Source organism: Glossina fuscipes, unplaced genomic scaffold (genome assembly GCF_014805625.2).
Source record: "Glossina fuscipes isolate IAEA_lab_2018 unplaced genomic scaffold, Yale_Gfus_2 107, whole genome shotgun sequence".
In the NCBI taxonomy this organism is placed as follows: domain Eukaryota; kingdom Metazoa; phylum Arthropoda; class Insecta; order Diptera; family Glossinidae; genus Glossina; species Glossina fuscipes.
Window position 1 is genome coordinate 151,535 of NW_023998450.1, and position 21,695 is coordinate 173,229.

General features: G+C 33.6%; 1 protein-coding gene across 2 annotated transcripts in view; it reads left to right on the forward strand.

Moving 5' to 3' along the window:
- Positions 1 to 21,695, forward strand: part of LOC119638681 (irregular chiasm C-roughest protein) — a 292,205-nt gene that overhangs the window by 56,332 nt on the left and 214,178 nt on the right. For both annotated transcript variants that reach the window (XM_038035622.1, XM_038035623.1), the window contains exon 3: positions 18,791 to 19,818. In XM_038035622.1, coding sequence (XP_037891550.1) covers positions 19,725 to 19,818 — 94 coding nt within the window. In that variant the 5' untranslated portion in view covers positions 18,791 to 19,724. The remainder of the gene's footprint in view (positions 1 to 18,790; positions 19,819 to 21,695) is intronic.

The following is a 21,695-nucleotide window of genomic DNA, read 5'->3' on the forward strand; positions in this document are numbered from 1 at the left end:
ACCGGCTCATGTTACTCTTGAGATGTGTCTCACATTGTAGCAACGACTCACATTGTGCGCAGCTTATGGTATAAGGAAAAATTTGTTTACGCTTTCATAATATATTACGCTGATCGTATCGTGTGTGTTAAAAAACTAGAAGACTAATCAAATGACGCTTATCGGTAAAATCGATCTACACCGTTTTTGTTATTATACTTTTTTTGCAGCCGAGTTCTGCCACCACATTATTTGTAAATGGTTTTCACTTAAATTTTTGGCTTTTTATACAAAACAGTTTTCCTATGTAATGTAAAAGGATTCGTATATGAATGCCTGGTCGCATATATATATATATATATGCATGGTAAGGTAGATAGTGTGAATTTTTCTTGTTTTTTTATTTTCGTAGTTCTTTTATTTGACACGTCTACAAAATATGCATCAAAGATTACGTTTTTTTTTTTGCAGTATCAGTTTGATAGAATGACGGAAAAAAGCAGAAGGACAGGGAGAGAAACTATCAATAATAAATTTATATACATACATATTTTTTGCTGGCAAAGCCTGCCATTTTTGTATTGGAGGTTTAACTGGGATTTTGATTAAAAATTCTTTATCAAATAAAATGAAAAAACTATTAAAAAAGAAAAAATGAAAAATAAATCAAAATAAATAACTTTCAGTAAAAATGACATTGTGACAGTTGCAAAAGTTATGGTTTCAGTGTATTTAGTTTATATTGAATGGATTACACAGTTTGAAAAATGCATCAAAATATTTGATTAAAATTTTCTTTAATCGGTCGTTTTTGAGGTTCTTAAATGCTACAAAGGAAATGTGATTGTTGCGATGCCGTCGAATTGTACGCAGTTCTGTTTATCGTTGAGAACGTAACTTAAGGTTAACATCATATCTATATTTCATCAAATTTTAAAGTTATATTAACTCTGCCGTTATAATGAGAAATTTTTCTATGCAAAAATTTTGGGAATTTAAAATTTATATTCTTCCATACTTCCGATGTAGTCCCAAACAAGACCATTACTTGTTACTTTTACTTGAAAATGGAAAGATATCTTTACACTATTGTTTAAAACATGCACTTTGAACTACATGGAAATCATAATCGTTGAATTTGTCTCAGGAGAAGATGAAGATGCAAAAAAAAATTTTTTTGTCGAAGAAGAGTACTGCCTTAAAAAATACAAATATCTGGCTTAAACTTTTTAAGCTTTTTCAATCGCAATGTTCAATATTGTTCTCCTTAAGAGCGGGAGAATCTGCTCAAAAGTGCTCGAAAAATCGTAGAGCAATGAAGTAATAAGAGTTCGAGCTCACACGTTTTAAGCGCTGCACCTTTTACAGACGTTTCTATCATCTGATTCGAGAATGAGAGAATCGTTTCAGGTGCGGCCCTTGGATTCTCAGTCTTGTTTCGCAATCAAAGGAAGCAAGTGGTCAATGTCAAATTGTTCGATCCATACCAAGTGAAATTAATTATTTGTTTTCTTTTTGTCTTAAATGTTGTTTTTCCTTAATTGCTGCTTTTAAATCACAATTAAAGATTTTAATTACTTTATATTCTGAGTTAATTTGTTTCAAACTTAATTGTTTCATGCGAGAGAAAGATGTCATAATTAACATGACGTCAGTCAAGTTTGTAGCGATATGTTCAGTGTCTATGTTTTATCTTGTTTTACTCATTCTGAACACAACGGTAACGATACCAACAATAACAGAAATGGTATTCGCTTCTCGACAACATTGTCATTAAGGCCGTACATCAATCAATCAGCCTATCAATCAAAATGATTAAATATGAACATTGTTAATTAAACTGCAGCCAAAAATGAAATGTTAAAAAATATGAAAGCACTCTATACTGAAAAATCATGTTTACCAAGCGTTGATATACGAAAAAAAAAAAAACAAAAAGAAAGAAGAAATAGTAAAAAAGAAATAAGTAAGGAAGTTATATGCGGCGGTTGCCGAATTTGGAAAACACGCCACTAAGCTTTTCGCTTTCCAACCTCCAAGAGCTTTAATACGAGACCCATATCGCTATTATTAAGAAATAAATAACCTACTAGGTCATGGTATTTACCGTATTCATTTCAGAATTAACCCATTTTTAAGCAGATAACATATATATTTTCTTTTAAGGAATATACAAAATAGTTTTAAACATTCGGCCCTGTTTGCTTTCTGATAAATAAGCAAGAAACCTCAAAAAAGTGAACAAAAGTAAATTTAATTACTTCTAAGTTTATGTGGGCGGGCCAGCTTTTTTCGTAAAAGTGTTTCGTAATGTAAATATGAAAATCATCGGCTTTCTAACTCTTGTAATTTCTAAATAACAAGCGGAACCCACAAATTTTTGTTAAGAAAACGGCAATTACGCTTCTGCTCTGACCAATTTGTCCCATTTTGAATTCTTCAAAAACTTCCAATGTTTTCACATAATTTGTAGTCGACATCTTCTTTTTGCGACCAGGAGAGTGTCAACACACAAAACAGCGTACAGATATACAGACACACAGACGGACGGATTGACTAAATCAATTCAGAATTTCATGCTGATGGTCAAGAATATATATACTTTATAGGGTCTCTGAAGTTTCCTTTCGGGTGTGGCATAGTATGAAAAAAAAAAAAAAAAACAAAATGAGTATATAACCTTCCTCCAGTGGATGGCATAACAAAGGCTTGCGTCCCTTCATTTCAATAAAAGAGATAGTCTCAATATTCCTTAAAGACACCGAGGCAACGTATGACAATGATTAAGCCAGTTAATAATTAATAAACCTGCAAAACTATTAAAAGAACTGGCAAAAAAACAGAAAAAGATATTTTTATGCATAAAGTGAAATCCAGCAAAGCACACAAGACAACAACAATGTTAATACAGTCCAGTACTGTTCATTGCTTATTGGTACAGATGACGTAGCAGAAATGGGGAAAATAATATTTAAATAGAGCAGCTACTCTTCGTTAGAAGAATAGGGCGTATTGGTGAAGGTGACCTGGATGAAAAGATTTAAGCTTTTTAAAGTATTTATTCACTGCTGCATATTTTTTACGGTGCTTTTTTTCTTGTGTTCTTTCCTAACTAACCAGCACTATTTGCATCAATTTCCGTTACCATAAAGAATTCATCCGTTCAAAATATTTCCGCTATCTGCTTGATGCTGTTTTTCTTCCTATAGACTGCCGTAAAACGTATTGTGGAAAATTGTTTTAAAAAAAATGAAATATTTTTTTTAGATAAAACTTTACCTCTATTGTAAAGCTATTTGAGCTTTTTTTTCAAACGAGTAATGAAAGTAACTCCGTAATCGTAACCAAGTATATACTTTAAATTGGAGTGAACCCGGTCTTAAAGTCCTTTGCTAAAAGGGCCATCTTGAACTGATTTTGGTTCTGATGGGCTCACATTAACAGAAAATTGTTCGAATTTTCAGATCTTCAAAATGAATCGACTAGCAAATGCGTGCACCAAGTAAAATTTTGCTCAACGCCCGTTTGACTCTTTAGCCCAAAACCCCTGCATGTGATATTAATTTTTCTTGCCAATTTCTTTAGTTTACGAAAAGCCGGGAAATTTTTGAAGGCCCACATTTACGAATTTCTTAAGGTCTAAAAGCTCCGTTTAAAGTGGCCTCTTTTTGCTTACTAAATAAAATCCACAAGTCTGGTGCGAAAATCATTTAAAACCAAAAATTCGACCATTTATCGAAGTGCCGTTGTATACAAGCCAGAATTGTTAGGATGTGTCTTTCTAATAAAATAATTATTCATAAGCGATGAAAATGGCTAATTTATATAAAAATCGCAAAAGAAAGTCGAACATAAACGTTTCTTTGTGTTCCTTCATTTTAATTAACGTTGTTTGCCATTACGGTATTGCCTTTGTACCTTTGCAAAGCTTACCTAAAAAGAAGGTAAGTGATTTTCTATCCATCCTATGAAGGGAATGAATGGCTGATTGTAACGAGTAGTTGCCAATGCAAGAAGGGTGAAAGGTACGTTCACTCCGAAATTCTTAAGTCCGCATATCAGTGCGTGCAAATGGATACGGAAGAAAGCAAAACAAAGCGCGCGTTTACTCGAGTGATAAAAATTGAAGAAACTACGCAAAAGAGCTTTATCAAAGAAATCCTTATGTTACTGTGAGGACATTTAGTTACATTTTATAGCGTGGGTTCGAAGAATATCAGCTCTATTCAAAAACGCTAAATGCACATTGAAAACGTAATCCAAGCTTTCAGCGTATAGTGATTAAAAACGAGAACAAAAAAATTAATAACCGCATTTTAAACACCCATCCTCGCGTCTTATATAAATCCAGTATGCTTTTCGTCAAGGTTTCAAAAATTAAACGTAATAGCATGCAAAATGCGAAAGCAGACCTGAAACTCTAAGGTTTTCATTGCATTCAGTCACTTTCTGAGTTAGTCGCTTATGGCGCATATATTATCCTTTCTACCGGAATTAGCGTTGGTTAGTAACGTAATAGCTACACACGTCTGTCTAGTGGGTTAACCACTCTGGCGAAGTAATGGCAATAGCAACCATAACGTTTAAAGCAATAACAGAAAGTACATTAAAACCGGAAATCGCTTGCTTAATAGTGAAAAACAAAGCAAAAAATTGAAACTAACATTCCCTCTCTCTTCTCCCCGTTTTTTACGCTTTACCCACCACCCGTTCGTATATACATACGTGTAGATGACAGTTTTATGTTAAATATATTGCGACTGGGGGAAAAAATGGCAAATTGCTTTGTGATACCCAAGCATGTACATTTACATATACTTGTCCTTTCCATTTACATTGTTTGCTGCTTTTCCATGTTTATAATGATATGATAAAATATATTCCTTTACTGTCTTTCCGTCGCTATTTTTAATTCACCTTCGTTGCTATCCTTCAGTTGCCCTGTAATTTGTCGTCAATTTGCCTTGCGGCTGTACAGGGGGCGCTGAAATGATTATCTCTTTTATGTGTTAAATTGCAGGAATGTGTGAATGTATAATTTTCTTTTTTTTTGTACGCCTTTTTACCATTTGATAATTTTTTTGTGCTCTCTTGCTTTAGTAAATCGCCATATAATAAGTTCACGTAGATTCGCATACCTTTTTGTTGTAATATAATAATTTTTCTAAATGCAGTTAGACTACCACCAATCGGGTAAGTTTAATGTAACGTATGCATTTAAGTAAGTGTGTGTGTTGTTTGACGGTGTGTGGGATTTCGAGGTTTACTTTTTTCTTTCACACACAAACGTTCGCATAATAAGCGGTTTTTTACAGAGATAAGTTTTATAATTGCATTACTTAAAACGGAAAATTGTTGAAAAAATGGTGAACTTTGAATAAATTGCTAAGGATTTATAAAATTCAAATATTAAAATTAAAAAAAAAAAAAGAATAAAAACGAATATGTTAAAATTTTTGAATTCACGAACTAAACCGTCAATATTTATGTTACGCCCAATATCGGATATATTTTGATTTAAGCCAATATGGTTTGTAAATTACAAATTCGTTTTAGACGCACGCTTAGTTTTAAGAATTTTTCAAAATTTATGCAGTCATTGCTCCAGCTTCATTACCTTTTCATATAAGCAGAATAGTGTATGCTGTCCAAAATCACATCAACTGACTTTCGGTGAGATCATAATAGTAGATGACTACGCTAAATACTTGACAAGAGTGGGTGAGTATTTGTATGGAAGATGAACTATGAAGGACCGGTAAGCAGCGAAAAAATGCCGGGCCAGACTGATAAAATAAAGTTTTGCTATTATACATTGAAATTTCTGACACTGAGTAATATAAAACGTACCTTAATATATAAATTTAGTTTTTTGTGGTGACACACGAAAGCCGAAACATATTAACTAAAAAATGTGAGCGGAAAATCCATTAAGAAATCGTTATCCATCTACAGACACCTGGAGTACATCGAAGGCCATAACTCGGGGAAATCAGAATCCTCTTTACTTACAATTACTTACACTGTGAAAAATTATTTAGGAGGCGTCTAAGTAAGCCGAGCACTTCTTAGTTTGGCAGAGGGAAATTAGTCAGAAATAAATAAAATTTAGCTTTTTACCTTAATATTCACGACAGTGTACTGGGCCAATTAACTTTTTTTTAAATCGCCGCTAGCTTCTGAATAATTTAATCAATCCAATATGTGGTAGCTATTCCCGAATGCTATAAACACAATGAAAGTACTGCTGTACGCTTAAACTTCGGTGAATTTTAGCCCTTCTAAAAAACATTTGATACTGTTTCTTTCCATTACGTTATTTTCCTCTAATAATCTTCATTCAATAAAAACAGGTTAGATGTTTAGTTGGCAGAGTATATAATAAAAAAACGTTTTATACCTTCCCCTTAAGAAATTTTTTTTCTTCTATCTAAAAGCTATGTTAACGATCTTCAAGTATTTAAGCTTTATCAAATTTTTGGTCATGCAAGGTAATGCATTTTAAGAGCAAGGTTGCTACAGAACTCAGGAGGCGGTCCAAAAAAATTATAAATATATTGCTTAAGACACGTGCAAATTTATCTTGACGACACTGTACATGGTACAGAAATGGGCCAGAGTACGGTGAATAGCATTGATGGTGCAACTCCATTGAAGGACCTAACAACAGTTTGCTGATATTGTTCATAACAAAGGTAGTCATTTGGGTCAAGATTGAATCTCACGTTTCAAATCAATATTGAAATTATCTACACCTAACTGATCTTAATATCAATAAGTAAAGTTGAGGAGGAGAATATTTGCATGAAATGTTAGGAGAACCGACATTTAGACTGATGTAAAGTAGCATATCAAGTGAATAAAATCCACCTTGAGCTAAAGAGTAATGAATTGGCTAAGGTTTATCGCATCTGTATTTTCAAGACAAACTGGATTAACAAACGGATGCCCATTCGGTTTGGATCTGAGCTAAACTTATGTAAATGAATTGCAAGAGCAGATTGAACAGAGTCTGTGTAACATAGATAGTCACAACGCAAACGTAATGCGATTCGTATATAAATGCGTCAACAGAAAATGTAAAACTTGAAGCTACACATTGGAACCGATATCTAATTAAACATTTTCATAGAGGACTGAAAGGTCAATATGTGCCAATTAGGGAACTGATCCACTACATACAGTAGAACTTTCATGGTTTGATCTTAGATAATCTAGAATCGTCATGCGCAAAATATTTTATGTAACAGTGTGGGTATGAAATGCATTGGCTAGTGTTTGAGTCTGAAAATCTTAAATTTTGTCCACAGCCGTATAACTCAGTCATTTCAATTGAACAACCCGTTTTTACACTCGATTTGTCACAGATTATTTTTAATTTTGTATTATTTTCCGAAAATACGTTTGTAAAATTCAATTGTTTTGACCAGAAAATAAATAGTAAATATTTTCGACTTACATCTTGATAAACCAAACCAGCACCAGATGGTGCTGGTAATTCCCGTTTTACCTGTTTGCTGTTCCAGAAAAGCGGATTAGACCGACGTTTTAAATAGATGTCTTTTGATACTTGTTTGAAAAAATGTACGGTATTGATCAAGACGCTTGAGTGCCGCCAGCTTCAATTAGACACTTCGTAATAATGAAAACAATAAAGTTTCGTTTATATTTCGGTTCATTTATTTTTTGTGCTAGTTCTTCTAATTGTTAGAAATTATTGACGATCCTAAAGTGACTTATCAATAATTTCAGTTGAAGGTTACTTTAAAGAAAGAACGTCCATCATGATCACTAATTTTAGAGCATTGTAAACAACTGCAAGCGACTGAAAAACTATTGGCTTAATTGTTGATATCGATTGATTGATTCTCAAGCACGAGTCACTAGCTTTAATGAATGCTCCTTGTTTCACTCTTATATTCCTATTGATGTATTTAAAGCAGCAGGATTAGTTCGACTAAGTTTTATTGAATCCCTTGCTGTCACTTTTCATATACACATGTGCAAGGGACCATTCAAGCCGTTGCTTTTCATTACGACATAGTGCAATTGATGGAAATTACAAAAAAATTGCGAGAAAAAACTGAACCATTGAATGAACTGTAGTTGAAAAAAGCATTGAAAGAAACAATCAATAAATAATATGAAATGCACGATATATTGAATTTTTCAATGGCTCTTTCATAACTGACCAAAAGTATATTAAGTTGTGATTGTGTGCGGGAGTGTGTATAGAAATTCAATAAAGGCCACCATAGGTTAAAACAATGAACTATTGTTTCGCATTTGTTTGCTGTTGGCTCTCTCAGGGAGAGGAGAGAGCGAAACAAATATGGGGATTTAGTTTATGTTAAACATACAAAAGGCATAATAGCCTCAGATTTAATAAAACACTGGCACATATGTGGATTTATTAGATTGTTCCGTTCTCTTGGTTAGGACAGGCGAAAATAATACTAACAGCTTGTACTAAATTCGTTTGTCCTGATCGCAGCTTTAAGATTTCAAGCATTTGTAAAATTACCTTTGCAGGATAGACATTATTTTATAGCATTCCTGCAAACATTAACTGAATAGAGTCGAAGGACGTTCGTTTTCCCTAATGTGGTCTGTTCTTAGTTAAGGTGTGAGTAAAAGGTGTTTAATGCTCCCGAACGTCGCTTAAATTTGTTTTTTTTTAAACACTTTCGATTTTGCCAAAGGGTTGCATTGACCGCTACAGTGTACCTGATGGCAATACCTTCAAAATATTGTACGTACGCTCTTCTATAGGTTGATGAAGGAAAAGCATTGCATTAAATTCCATTTGACATGATGTGCCCACACGCATATACATGCATATATGTAGTATATATAATACATACATATATATGCATATATATTTTCCTACAACTCTGTAACAGGCTAGCAGTAAGCGCAATTTAATATAATGATAGGAAATGTGCGGACAAAAAGCTAAAACTAAGCCAGTGTCGCCACATATGCTTTACATTATAAAAAACAATGAACCAAAACTGGGCAGTGGAAAGCCATGTTGAAATAAACAAATGAAATTTTTCAAGATTAAAAATACTATAAAATAGGAAAATTGTAATCGACTTTGGTCGAATCTTTTCTCTCTAAGCAAAAAATACTTATTTGAAGAGAAGAAGCGAAGAAAATTTCAATACTCGATTTTTTCCATTTTTGTACAGGTAGTATGGGATCGTAAATGAAATATATCCCGACTTTGTTGTTGTTACATATCTTATACTTTATGAGTAATCAGAAGAAGAACTACATTTTTGCTTTTGAAGATAGCGGTGTCTTTGTCTTGTATTGTACTCTAAGCGTGTCCTTGAACCGATTTGCCCCACATTCAATGTCAACCGTGCAAGAATCTACAATGCTATTGCCAAGCGTGAATACGATTTGTTAGTTTTTGCGGCCAGTAGAATACTTGCCTCAGACGGACCCAAAGTCGTCCGCATGGAGTGACAGTTATGCCTAGATTGATTTGGAATTTGATAATAATCAAGAATACGTACACTCCACTCAGCCTTCCTCAGACCTTTTCCAGGGATTGAACCCGTTTTGACAAAATGAACATACCTTCAAACTCTTGCTTTTGGTATAAAAAAAATCTTTCGAGCAAAAAACCGTGCTATAAAATTTATAGTGCTGAATTCATTTAATTTTTTTTCTTTTTATGAATATTCGTATTCTCATTTATACACTGACGATTTTCTCGTTTAAATATTCAATGTATTTATTTGTTTGTGTCGTTTTGTTTCCTTGTTTTTTTATTATTCATCTTCTTTTTTTTTGGTATGCAGTTAACGTCATAGTTTAGTGTTTTGTTGGCACATTGCTGCTGCTGGTGAAGATAGTGGTACTGTACTGTTGCCTATTGTTATGCATATGTACTTGCCTTCGAATATCGTTGCAAAACTGCAATTGTTGTCCACTTTGTAGGATAATGGATATAGTTGAGAGGCTGAGAGGCTGAGTATTGTACAAAACCGGAAAATGGATAAACTGTGTTAATGAATAATGAAAAAATAGGTATGCATTAAAAACGGAACAAGACTTCACACCACCATACAATGTAGATGGTGTTTTCTGACATATGCTTACCGACAAAATTCGTAAAGCTTTTTAAATTATCTTTAGTCTCTACTATTTTGTTTCTTCAAGATAGAATAAGGAAATAATTTAAAAAAAACATTCAAGTTTCACCTACGCAGAGAAAATGAAAATGGACTGGGACTTAACGCAGGGTCAAACTTCAATCTCTACTTTAAAGTGTTCTGATAAAGCAAATTTTTAAAAATCATAGAATATAATATCATGTACTTTTTAAATCAATTTTATGTCCCTTTATTTATTAGTTGTGTGCATGTATAACGGAACGAGACTAACGTTTTAGAGCTTACGAACTTAAATCCTATAAGCATAAGATTTGAACATAAGCGAGCAACGGATTTGTAGCATAAACCTTTTCCTACAAAATTTCGTCAACATTCTAAGTTGTGCTTAGGGTTTTATCCCGTTTTGCACAGAGATGAATTTGTACATTGGCTTCTCTCGGGAAGAATATAATTTGAAAGATGCAGGTTTTAAAACGTTTCGAACGGCCAACAAACTAAATGTAATATTAATGGACTTGCGCATATTCTTCTTCACACAATTAAGATAACCGACGGGAACCGATGTGATTTGTTTGCGGGTTTTGAACCTGTTATGGTTATGGCTATGCAACAATTTCGTGTATAAAACATTGAATAAAAGATTTAAAATTTTTTAAGTTTGTTTAGCATGTAAACAAGCTTTTCAGTCTAATCACTACGAATAAATTTTCCAATAATCAGTCTTATAAACGAGAGGCAATTTGAAAAAAGTCGGACAAATATGGCAGAAAATAGATAGTACAGAATGAAATCTACATAGTTTTACTTTACAATTTGAGGTATCTGACTGATTCTTGCTATAGGTCGTCTTTCGTGTGACAGCAGCTTATCTGTTGTTCGAAAACAGGAAAAAGGAAAAACAAGCGATCATGCTAAAAACCTTTTCAAAATTTGATGCCGATGGATGACCGGCCAACAAAGTTAATGTTCTCCCTCTCTACTGAACTCGCTTGTCAACTTTTATTTTAAAATTTTTTTTTTCTATATAACTGATTCTGCTGATAAAACACTATTGTACGATGGAATATAAGTTTTTCTTACGTTCGAGCTTAATTTCCGCACATGTCGCACTTCACTAATTGATGTTATTTTCTTCATAATAATATTCAACTCTTTAATTTGCATAATTTCTTTAAGAGAATCATTTAGGAAAGGAAAGTAAGAAAGCGCATATACCCAGACATATATGTTACTAAGTCTCCAAGTGCGCTTCATAAATTTTGGTTCAAGAGAGAAAGTTAAAGCGATTTATAGGTAAGTTTTGAGTTACGCGGCGTTAATGGGGCGTTAACATTAATTTTCAGAATAAGTTCGTAAGCAGAAGATTTCATACAAAACCCAACGGGCTGATCCTACAAAGATTTCGAACTCGCACTTTTAGAATAACTGAATAATATCGCCCTTCGATCTGTTCGATCTGTCTTAAGACTTAATAAAAATCATTAGAATTTCAAATTACAAGCAGCAGACCTTCCGATCTCTCATTCATATCAGTTTCAGAGCAGGCATAATATATTTTTATATTGCGGCTGTTTCAAAATAAAGCGTTATGTGAGGAAGCACCGTAAGGATGGTAGTCAGAGATTGGAAAACTATAATTAATTTTCAATAGGGTTGCAAAGCAAACCCACGTTAGTGCGATGAATTTCATTCCGATATCCAAAAAAAGGCGAAGTTTGAACATAAAAATTCATCGGCGGATATTAGACGGACGACGGACAAGCGAACAGACACACTTGATTCGATTCAGAAAATGCCTCTAAATGAGTCTGTATAATAAAAAGTGGATCTGTCTTAAGTGCTTTTGTATCTTACATGCCCATGTCAAATTGAAGAAGGTAAACGACGAATATATACCCATGCTAACTTAAATAGAAAAAATTACACTGAACCATCAAATAAACATACAAAGTAGAAATGCTTAATATAAATTAATGTTAATGGTAAACAATTCTCATTTGCTGACGTCTTTGCCAGGTATACGTTTTCCAATATTGTCTGAAAATTGTGCAAATACAAAAACTGCATCAGTGCTTTCCAAAAAAGCAAACGTTTAACAATTTAATTTCTTGCCTAAGAGGCCAAGCTATGGATGCAGTTAAAACCTTCCATATAACATGAATTTTTCCCCAAAGCGCTAGCCACTTTAAAAAAGGTATATGACGGCAAATATCTTATATGTTTCTACTCTATCTCAAAACTATTTGACTTGCCGATAATATTTTAGCCGCAAAATGCAAGCTTATATAGTTCTTGCAGTTGAAAGCATATTAATTAAAACTAATTTACATATACGTAAAAGTCATTGCAAAATCCCAGTTTTGCATATTTTAGCGCATAAACAGAGACACTTAAATAAAAGAATTAAGAACATTACAGTCGGGCAAGACCGACTATTAGAGAAAATATACCACTTCGTCCCAAACTCGCCCGCTTCGGCAAAAACTCACCAAAAATTTTCATGTAAAGGCTTTCTTTGAATGAATAACTGAAAAGCCGCATATTAAAAGAATCCTAATATGCAGTATGTGAAAAATAGTGATCCTAATTCGCTAAGGGCATTTTCTTTGTCCACTTTCTATTATGAACTAATTTTCACCGTAAAATATCAAACATTATACTATTTACTATAAAAGGATACAATTTTCGTTTGAACGGTTACATGAGAGCGGGTTCATAAAATTGTCCCAGCCGAACCAAACTTTTCATACCACTTTAGAATGTCCATATACTATTATAGCGCAAGCTTTGCTGATACATTTTGAAAATTGCAATCTTTTTCTATATAACGACTTTTAAATATAGGGCGTTATAGGGAGGATAGTCATATAAATGGACCGGTTGGAACCATTTTCAATAGCGTTCGTTATTAGGCCAAAGCACCTCAGTGAACTGGGCTTCATCGAAATATTTCAAAAATTGCATCTTGTAGCTTGAACACAAAATTATATGGATGCACATAGGACGGAAAGACAGACAAACAGGCGGGAAGGTGGGTCTGTCTTAAGTCCGTCTTAACATATCTTGTACAACGAGTGATGTGGGGTATAAAACGATTGAAATCTTTATAGTCGAGATAAGCCGAGTATTAAAATCTCTACACTAAGATATATTAACGCAATTCGTATTTTTGCTATAGAACAAAAGCAAAAATTATACTTTGTCTTAATATAAACTTATCATTATGGAACTGTATATTAAAAAAAAGTAAGAACGATTCGGGTAAGGCCGACATATAATACCATACACCACATCGTCTAACACAATTCTTATTTTTATTATAGGAAAAGAAATTTAACCTTGTTTTCTTCTTTCTTTATTGTTGTGATCCCAAAATAGGCGCAGATTGTCCAAATTGTGTAGAACTCATTTTTGTGTGAAATTACTATTATGAATCAATTTTGATCACCACATATTAAAACTTAGACTTTTCTGCTTTACGAAGGATCGTTTTCTTGAAAATACTTATAAGGGTAGGATCCAAAAAGTAGGCCGAGATGGTCCAAATTTGGTGCAGTTCTTTTTTAGATGTTAAACTACTATTATAAATTTAGACTACTGATGTAAAATTAGACCTTTTTGTCGCATAAACTCCATTTTTCCTTATAGGAGAGGGGGTTCAAAAATTGCCCCAGCCGATCTAAAGGTTCCATACCAATTTAGAGTGCCGGAATACTACTACTTAGCCAATTTTGTCAAAAAATTTTGAAGATTACAATTTTTTTCCATATAACGACTTTTTAGAATAGGGCGTTGTATGTAGAGTGGTCGAAAAAGTGGACCGATCTGAACCATTTTCAATAACGTTCGTCCTTGGGTCAGAACACGTCACTGTACCAAGTTTCTTCAAAATAGATAGAAATGATAGATATATATGTTTTTTTTTTTATAATTAAAAATTGTAAATACTTAAAATCTAAAAAATCTCCTCCTCTCTTAACATTATGTTTTTGCCGATCACTTCTGTGCTCGAATGTTTTTACTGTGCTTGGGATGATATTAACCACTTTACATGAGCAGCAATTTCAGATTCTTATAATGTTTATCAAACACAACGAAAATTTTAAGAGACTATTTAAAAGAGTCTGAGGAGTCTATTTTGAAATTAACTGTCATAAGATTAAATTTAATTTGAAGTGGTATGACAATTTCTTCTCAAGCTTCGGGATAAGTGAAGAATTGTATAGCTCTTTAATAAGACCAGATGCTTCGATACACGTGAGAAGTCTTTTACTTGCACTGCAAATAGTTTTAAGTTTCAATTTTTTTTTTTATACCAATATTGAGCATTCCTTGGTTTTTAAGCCTACAATTTTTTCAAATTGCCTACAAAGCAGCTTTAATATTATCATGGTAGTTGATACGCAAGAAAAGTGGGGCCGAATTTATGGTAATATGGAATATATTGAATCTTAAGGTATATTATTCGAAGTATAACAGACACTCTACGCAGAAAATGCGCCAGAAAGATGTCGAATGCGATAGCAGTCAATTTGTTCCTAATCTGATATCGTCTTGATTGGCACTGCAACAGCAGTACGAAGTAGCTGAGGATCACGCCTATCAATTTGTTTCTAGCGGATGTTTTTTCTGTAACTTATATTTCACTTTAATTTGCGGCTGCATATACCTCCCCTTAGTAGCAAAATCTTTACTGGTTGTCGAACTTGAGCCCATCGATCTCGGTGGCGATAGATTGTGCATTTGATTTGAAGGACTGCTGCATGTGTAGTTAATCATAACAATATTGGCGCAGTTTTCGTGGTAGAGAGCCGTCATCACATCTGATCGTGTAGGTGAATGGTTCATGGCAGATTTAGTAGCAGCAGCAGAGTCTTCGTTGACCTTATCTGTGTTAAATTGACCCTGTGGAATGGATTACTTTGGTATTTATAAAGTAAATGTGAGTAACTGTGTTTATAGAAGATCTACCATTGATGAGATTTCTTCAATTGAATAAGGATATTAGCCTCAGCACGTCAGCAAAACGAGATTCTCCCTTAGAATACTTAAAAGGCCCCTTTTTATTTTAATTATAAAAACTTCCCTGAAAAGCAATGTTCTCCGAAAGGAATATTTTTTTGCAAACATTTCTCTGATTTTAGTTTCTGAACTTCTATTCTTGCTAGTGCAGTGGTCACCAATTTAAAAACAATATATTTCTGGTATTTGTTTAACTTGAACGTTGGTCTAACACAGCATTATGTTGCATCAAATCTTTAGAGTTAATAAGTTCCAGCCAGGGTGACTCAAAAACTAATTGTTTATGACTCAGCCGATTGAATAATGTTTCTAAGTAGGTATAACCTTTTGAAATAATATTTTTATATATATTTGCTATTTAAGTGAGTATATACTTCCTTGCATTTTCTTGGAAAAGTTTCATAATGAAGTGTTTTCTAGCACCACTTCATTCTCACTTATGTGAACAAATGGTTTTTCGTCTTTTCTTTTTAAGATTATCTTATTATTCGCTCGTCCTAGACTTTTACATGTAACAACCCTTGTATGTATGTCTGCAGAAACATGCTTAGAGCAACAAATTGTTATACACTTCAACGTCGTAGGTAGGTAGCATAAAACATTTTGAGTTATAAAAGTAAACGCATATATGTGTATGTACCCAAATGTTTTTATATAAACATAGCTTTAAGTAAAGATTTATTTTATTAACTTTGTTCAGAGATTCCTAAGTGCTAATAGTCTTAAACTTAGTGATTTGAAATATAAAAAAAATTTGTTTATAATGCTTTCCCTATCCACTACCGAGAGAAGAAAATATTCTAAATCTTGCGTTTGCGGTACACCCAAATTGAAAATGTTTCTATTTGGAAAGAACGTTCGAACCATTTCTGCTACGCTTTTTAATTTGTCCGCCGCGTACGTAGGTACGTTCTCACCGTGTTCAAAATAGTAAAAATTAAGTTAAAAAGCCCGATTTCCACCTTTAAATTCCAAAGTAATATCTTCCTTCGTCCATCCATTTCCCCAATTCATTGAAGCCCTTCCATGTATTCTTTTCGATTTCGTTCATTAACACAACATTTGCGCGGAGTGTTGTTTTTCATTGCAGACGTTCGTCAAGTACTAAAAGAAGCCTATCGGCAACATAATTTATCCGAGCAGAAAGAAAATTGGTCACCTTGAGGTTAAGTACAGAATAGAAAGTTGTCAAGTAAAAAAATCATATTCGGCAGCGGCCGAGTCGATAATACTCGCCTCCATCTTTCCCTTAAAAAAAGCGAAGAAATGTCAACCTCGATACGCTACTACTAAAAGGCGGACCCGGACGATTATTCTCGTTTTTGTAAAGTTTCAGTAAGCAATGGCCTATAGAAACCTGCCAACGTTTTTCTGGCTTCCAGAAAATGGGCTGTTTGCGTTTTATGTTGAATTGATTAGTAGACCTGTCCCTTCACATAATAGGCCCATTTTCAGTAGTGGCCTGCACGCAATATTATCCAATATTTTCGTCAAACTTGTAGACAGTATGTTAACTTTTGCGACCAGAAGAATGGCAGACGGACGGATGGACAACCAAACAAAATAAATATAGTTCGTCAAGAAAATGAAAAATTACAAGAACCTTCTATAGCAACGAGCAATACTTCTATTTTCAACGGATAGATTATTCAAAGATAATGGTAATAAAGCAATAACTTCTCTCTTGAATTATCCTCTGAGTTTGGTAACACTGTCCGCGCCTTAATAGCTTTTAGAAGACATGTTAGATCTATTATTATGAGAAGTAATTGTTCGTGAAATAGGTCCCGCAATTCCCTATGAACAGTTGGGAGAATTGGAGATTCTATTATATTCGGCTTTCTCTTCGCACAGAGTAGAGTATATATACTTTCTTGCTTTTCCAAATACTAGTGCGGGCTATTAAATTGATCTTTAGTCGACTGCATCTACGAGATTTTTGTGTTAATCGTTCAAATTTATTATTTTAAATTATGCTACTTCGGGTAATAGGTATAGCGTGCCATAACACCCGTAGTAGATCTACATGCGTTTAAACCCTAAATGTGTTATTTGGCAACAGTACCCAATCCTTTACATTTTATGTAAGAAAGCCGACATTTTATATATTATTGGTTGTAGGAATTTGGTTTTGTAGAATTAAATAACGTACCTATTGTTAAACAGAAAAATACACAAAATCAGTCTTTTATGCAATTCAGTGTAGGGTAATGCTTCTTATTGCCGATCTCCTTAATAATAATATTTTGTGGCCGAAACTATGTTCAGTTGCTCTTTTTACGAAATGGTTCCCGGTAAAATGGGAGCTTGCATGTATTTTAATCATCGATATCTATAGGGAAAAGTGATAAAAGTAATGTCAAGTACTGATGTACATAACGATTGAATTCGATGGTTTTAACCTTTGTCAATATAAAGATAATAATTTTCCATTCAATATTAGAGTTACTCAGTATATACAGATGGTAATCATGAAATGCTTAAAATTCCCTTTCCGATATTCATTACTTTTGTTGTTTGATTTGAAGTAATCTGCTGCCGAAGGCTATTAGACCCTTCTAGAAGCTTATGTTGACGTTGCTCCATCACATTCTAATTGTTGGTCGTAGTTTCCACGCTTCAAAATTGTGATTGTGATGTCAATGGCAAAGAGGGCCTTGGAGGACCAAAAAAGTTCGAAGGCAATGAATTTCAGGACTAATTGGACGGAAACCCAGCTCAAACTCTCAAAGAACTTTCGATCAGCAACTGGCAACTGACTTAGCAATTGGCGAATCAACTATTTTTAGACATTTAGATGCAATGGGAAACATGCCAAGGGAGTGTAAATAGCTACCACACACATTGACTGAAAATGGCATTTCTTCAACACCGTGGTTTCATTCCTTGCCAGGCAAAAAAAAGTACGGGTTTACTGTGACGGTCCGCTGCAACCATCCCAAGCGCAACAAGTCGGAAGGACTATTCACATCGACACCGAAGCGAAATATTCATGGCCTCAAAGCTTTGTTTTTAATGTGATGGGATCAGCGAGGTGCAGTGCATTATGAGCGGCTAAAACCGAATGAAACTGTTACTGCAGATATGTACCGACGTCAATTGAACAAAATGGAACCACCTATTATTGCAAAAGAGACAAGCAATGACGCACAGCCATCCTCCAGCTCGAAAGAAAAGTTTTGCCGTATTCACCAGAGATAGTGTCTTCAGATTACCACTTGTTCAGATCGAAGCAGCTTGGTTTGGCTACGGCAAGCGGCTTTGAAGTACTGAAGAAGTGCGAAAAAGTGTCAATGCTGTCAAATCAATATCGGTCTTTCGACAAAAAGTAATAGATAATAAAGCAAAATATTTTTTGTACCATATTTTCTCAATAAATGCCTTTTCCAAGTGAAAAAATGATCAAAATACACGCAAGCATGTTATTGCTGCACGAAATATCAAGTCTGTAGTAAGAAAATTACAAAGGTTTTGCGCTAAAAATACGGATCTCAACTTAGTAACGTTAATTGTTAAGAGAAAATGAACATATGTTAGGTGTGTTAATGTTATTAATTTAATACTACACATTAATAGAATTTGTGCTTATCTTCATAATTAACTTTTTTACTGTATTTTAATATTCATTTCTAATACTTTTTCTCTTTATTTTCTTGCAGTTAATGTGTCAATGCTAATGGCAGCTAAGAGTTGAAAAGAAAAATAAATGAAACTACAACAGTGTAACAGTGTCGGTTTTTAGCGTTGTTGACCAAGCTATGAGTAAATTGCATACTTGTACTTGCTGCTGTAGTGGTAGCAAAAGCAGAAGTTGGCAAAAGGCAATAATAATAATCAGAACAAATGGCTAGAAGAAAAAAACCGGAGAACTATAGCAAATGTTTTATGGCACTGTTGACAATAGCAACAGCAACGGCAACAATGGTAATAATAACAACAAAAAATGTATATAAAACACAAGTTTTAAATTATGCAAAAGCATGATATAACCGACTTGCGTAATGCGTCGTAAATAACGCACGTTTCATCTTAAGGCTATATGCTGCACATACACAAACATCCACATAACGGTTCTACTGAAATAGAGCTTACGATCTAGTAATGTATTGCCAGGAAAATGCTAAAAGGACCATAAAATAAGAGAATGAAAACGTTAAAAAACGTGTAGCAACGCAGCAAAAAGAAAATGCATTATTTGTTTATAAATAAAACGATCTTAAATGATTCAATTGCGAGTATAATTTTGTGAAAAAGTTATATGTGAAATAGAGCTAAGCGGCGGTTGGTTATCTGCTTTTGTTATTGCGCTTTTCATAGTCTAGCGTAGAGTGAACATTATTACTAATAAAGTGGTTGCACCGACAAAATAATGAAACAAAAAAAATGTTTGATTCGAGCAAAAAGTTTAATTATTAGCCAGGCGTTTACGGGTCAGCCAGCTAGCTTTGCCTCCACTAAAAATTTATATAATAAATTAAATAATAAGAAAACAAAAAAAAAAAAGAAAAGAAATTAACTAAAACTTATATACAGGCAGAACAATAAAACCGTCCCTCCTCCATAAATAACAAATAACCGACCTATTACAACATTATGCAGCCTTTACAGCTTTCCCTTATTATAAATTTATTTCTAACTTTATTACAATTCTCCAAAAATCATGAACATTCGGATGGCTTTAAACCAGGTAAGAACTTTTTCTTTGTTAAGATATGAAATTTTTTATTATAAGTAAGTGAGAAACGCGTTAATTTTCTTTTCTTCCTTTCCTTAGTGTTCAATAACCCTTTTAACATGTAATTATAACGGAACTAAATTCTTTTCTTATTAATTATTTTAGTAATTTCGAATTACATGGCATATGATTGACTTCCAATGCTTTTAAACATACTATTCCAAATTTTAATCCTTGTCAAAAACAGAAAGACTTTTTAATTAAAATCGAATTGTAAGTAGCATGGAAAGCGGCTTAAATAGCTTTTAAGTTATTAATTAATCTGTAGTTAGGGAAAGATGGTATTAGGCAGCTTATCACGATACTCAGTGTTTACTTTAATAGCTTGTACACACCGTTTTCATATTGCATGATTTTATTGAAATTCGAAATATTCAACTGTGCTTAAAGTTTAGTAAAGTTATCAACACGAGATGCAGTTATAGATGCTTTTTCAATTAGAGACTATAGTTAAATAAATGTTTTAGCGAAACAATGTGACGGAAGTTTCTAAGCCCTATTATTAAAAAAAAAAAAGACGTAATATTCTCTTTATTGATAAGTCGTTTAGAAGGAAAGACCAAATAGCGCAAGTCTTCATTGAATAAAATACTTTTTCAATTACAAGAAATAAGAATGCCACTTTGATCTTAGGCTCACTTTTTTTTTCAATCACGCATACCATGCCGTGTTTACTTATAAACCCATATTATCTCTTGCCTACTGAAGACACTTTTGTTCTAAGTTTTAGATGAATATTTGTTATTACTTTTTTCTGCCTATTGATATATGTACTTTTGGTCTGTATATGTGTCAATGAAAATTTTTCTATCCTTCATTTTGTCATGGTAAATCGAGCAATGATAGATATTAGATAGAAAAGCGTTTACAGGGACATACAGGAACAGATGCCTTCGATGTTTAGCGCCTGGCTGATGACTTAAAAGATAACCCTGCAAATGAGAAGGCCTATTGCACGCCTGAAACACTAGATATGAAAGCTTGGGTATGGCCCAAACCATTCCCCATAGACCTCTGAGTATTTAACAGAAACGCGTTTGGGGTAACCATATCCTTCACGAGTACTTTCCGAAAGACCGCAGCCAGCATTCGGGCCTCACATACAGTTTCAAGAGAAATATTTTCAAAGCTATCACCACTTTTAAAACATCCGTTCTCTTAAACATATGTGACTTGCGAGAGGCATATAGTCCGAAGTGTACCCAAATGATATTTGCCACTAGAAAAATACAATAAAGCTTCTCGCAAAAATGGACTGTTCTGGGGAGAAATGTTGACTGCATGAGTCTTAATCTGTGTCTTTTTCCACGTGTTTGTGTAATCAACTTACACGAACTGCAATTTTAGAGAACTTTGCTAAAAATTTGTCGTACATAATCATTATGTTTTTAAAATGTTATCGCTATTGTTTCTAAAAGCTTGTTATAAGGTAGCTGTCTTGAATTTCCTCTTTGTTCGATTTTAAAAATTTCTAAACACAATAAATAGTACATCGAATGCAGTCTTACTAAATGAATCTGAAAAGTTCAATTAGAGAGTGGATTGCATTTCGAATCCTTTTCCTTTTACAATTTCTCTTAAAAAAATCAGTTACATTGACTTAAGGCAATAAATCCACTCTTAGGACCGATTCCCGCATTTTACGAAAAATAAGCTTGGATATGCAGAAAGTTTTTTCCATAATAAATGGCGAAAAAAGTTAAAAAGTACATAGAAATTGGTGAGAAGATGAACTATTGAATGTGCACCATGGAGGTCTGTTTTTAGAACCTCTCGCATATATGAAAAGCAAAAAATTAAATGTTACACAACAAAATTTAAGTGATCCA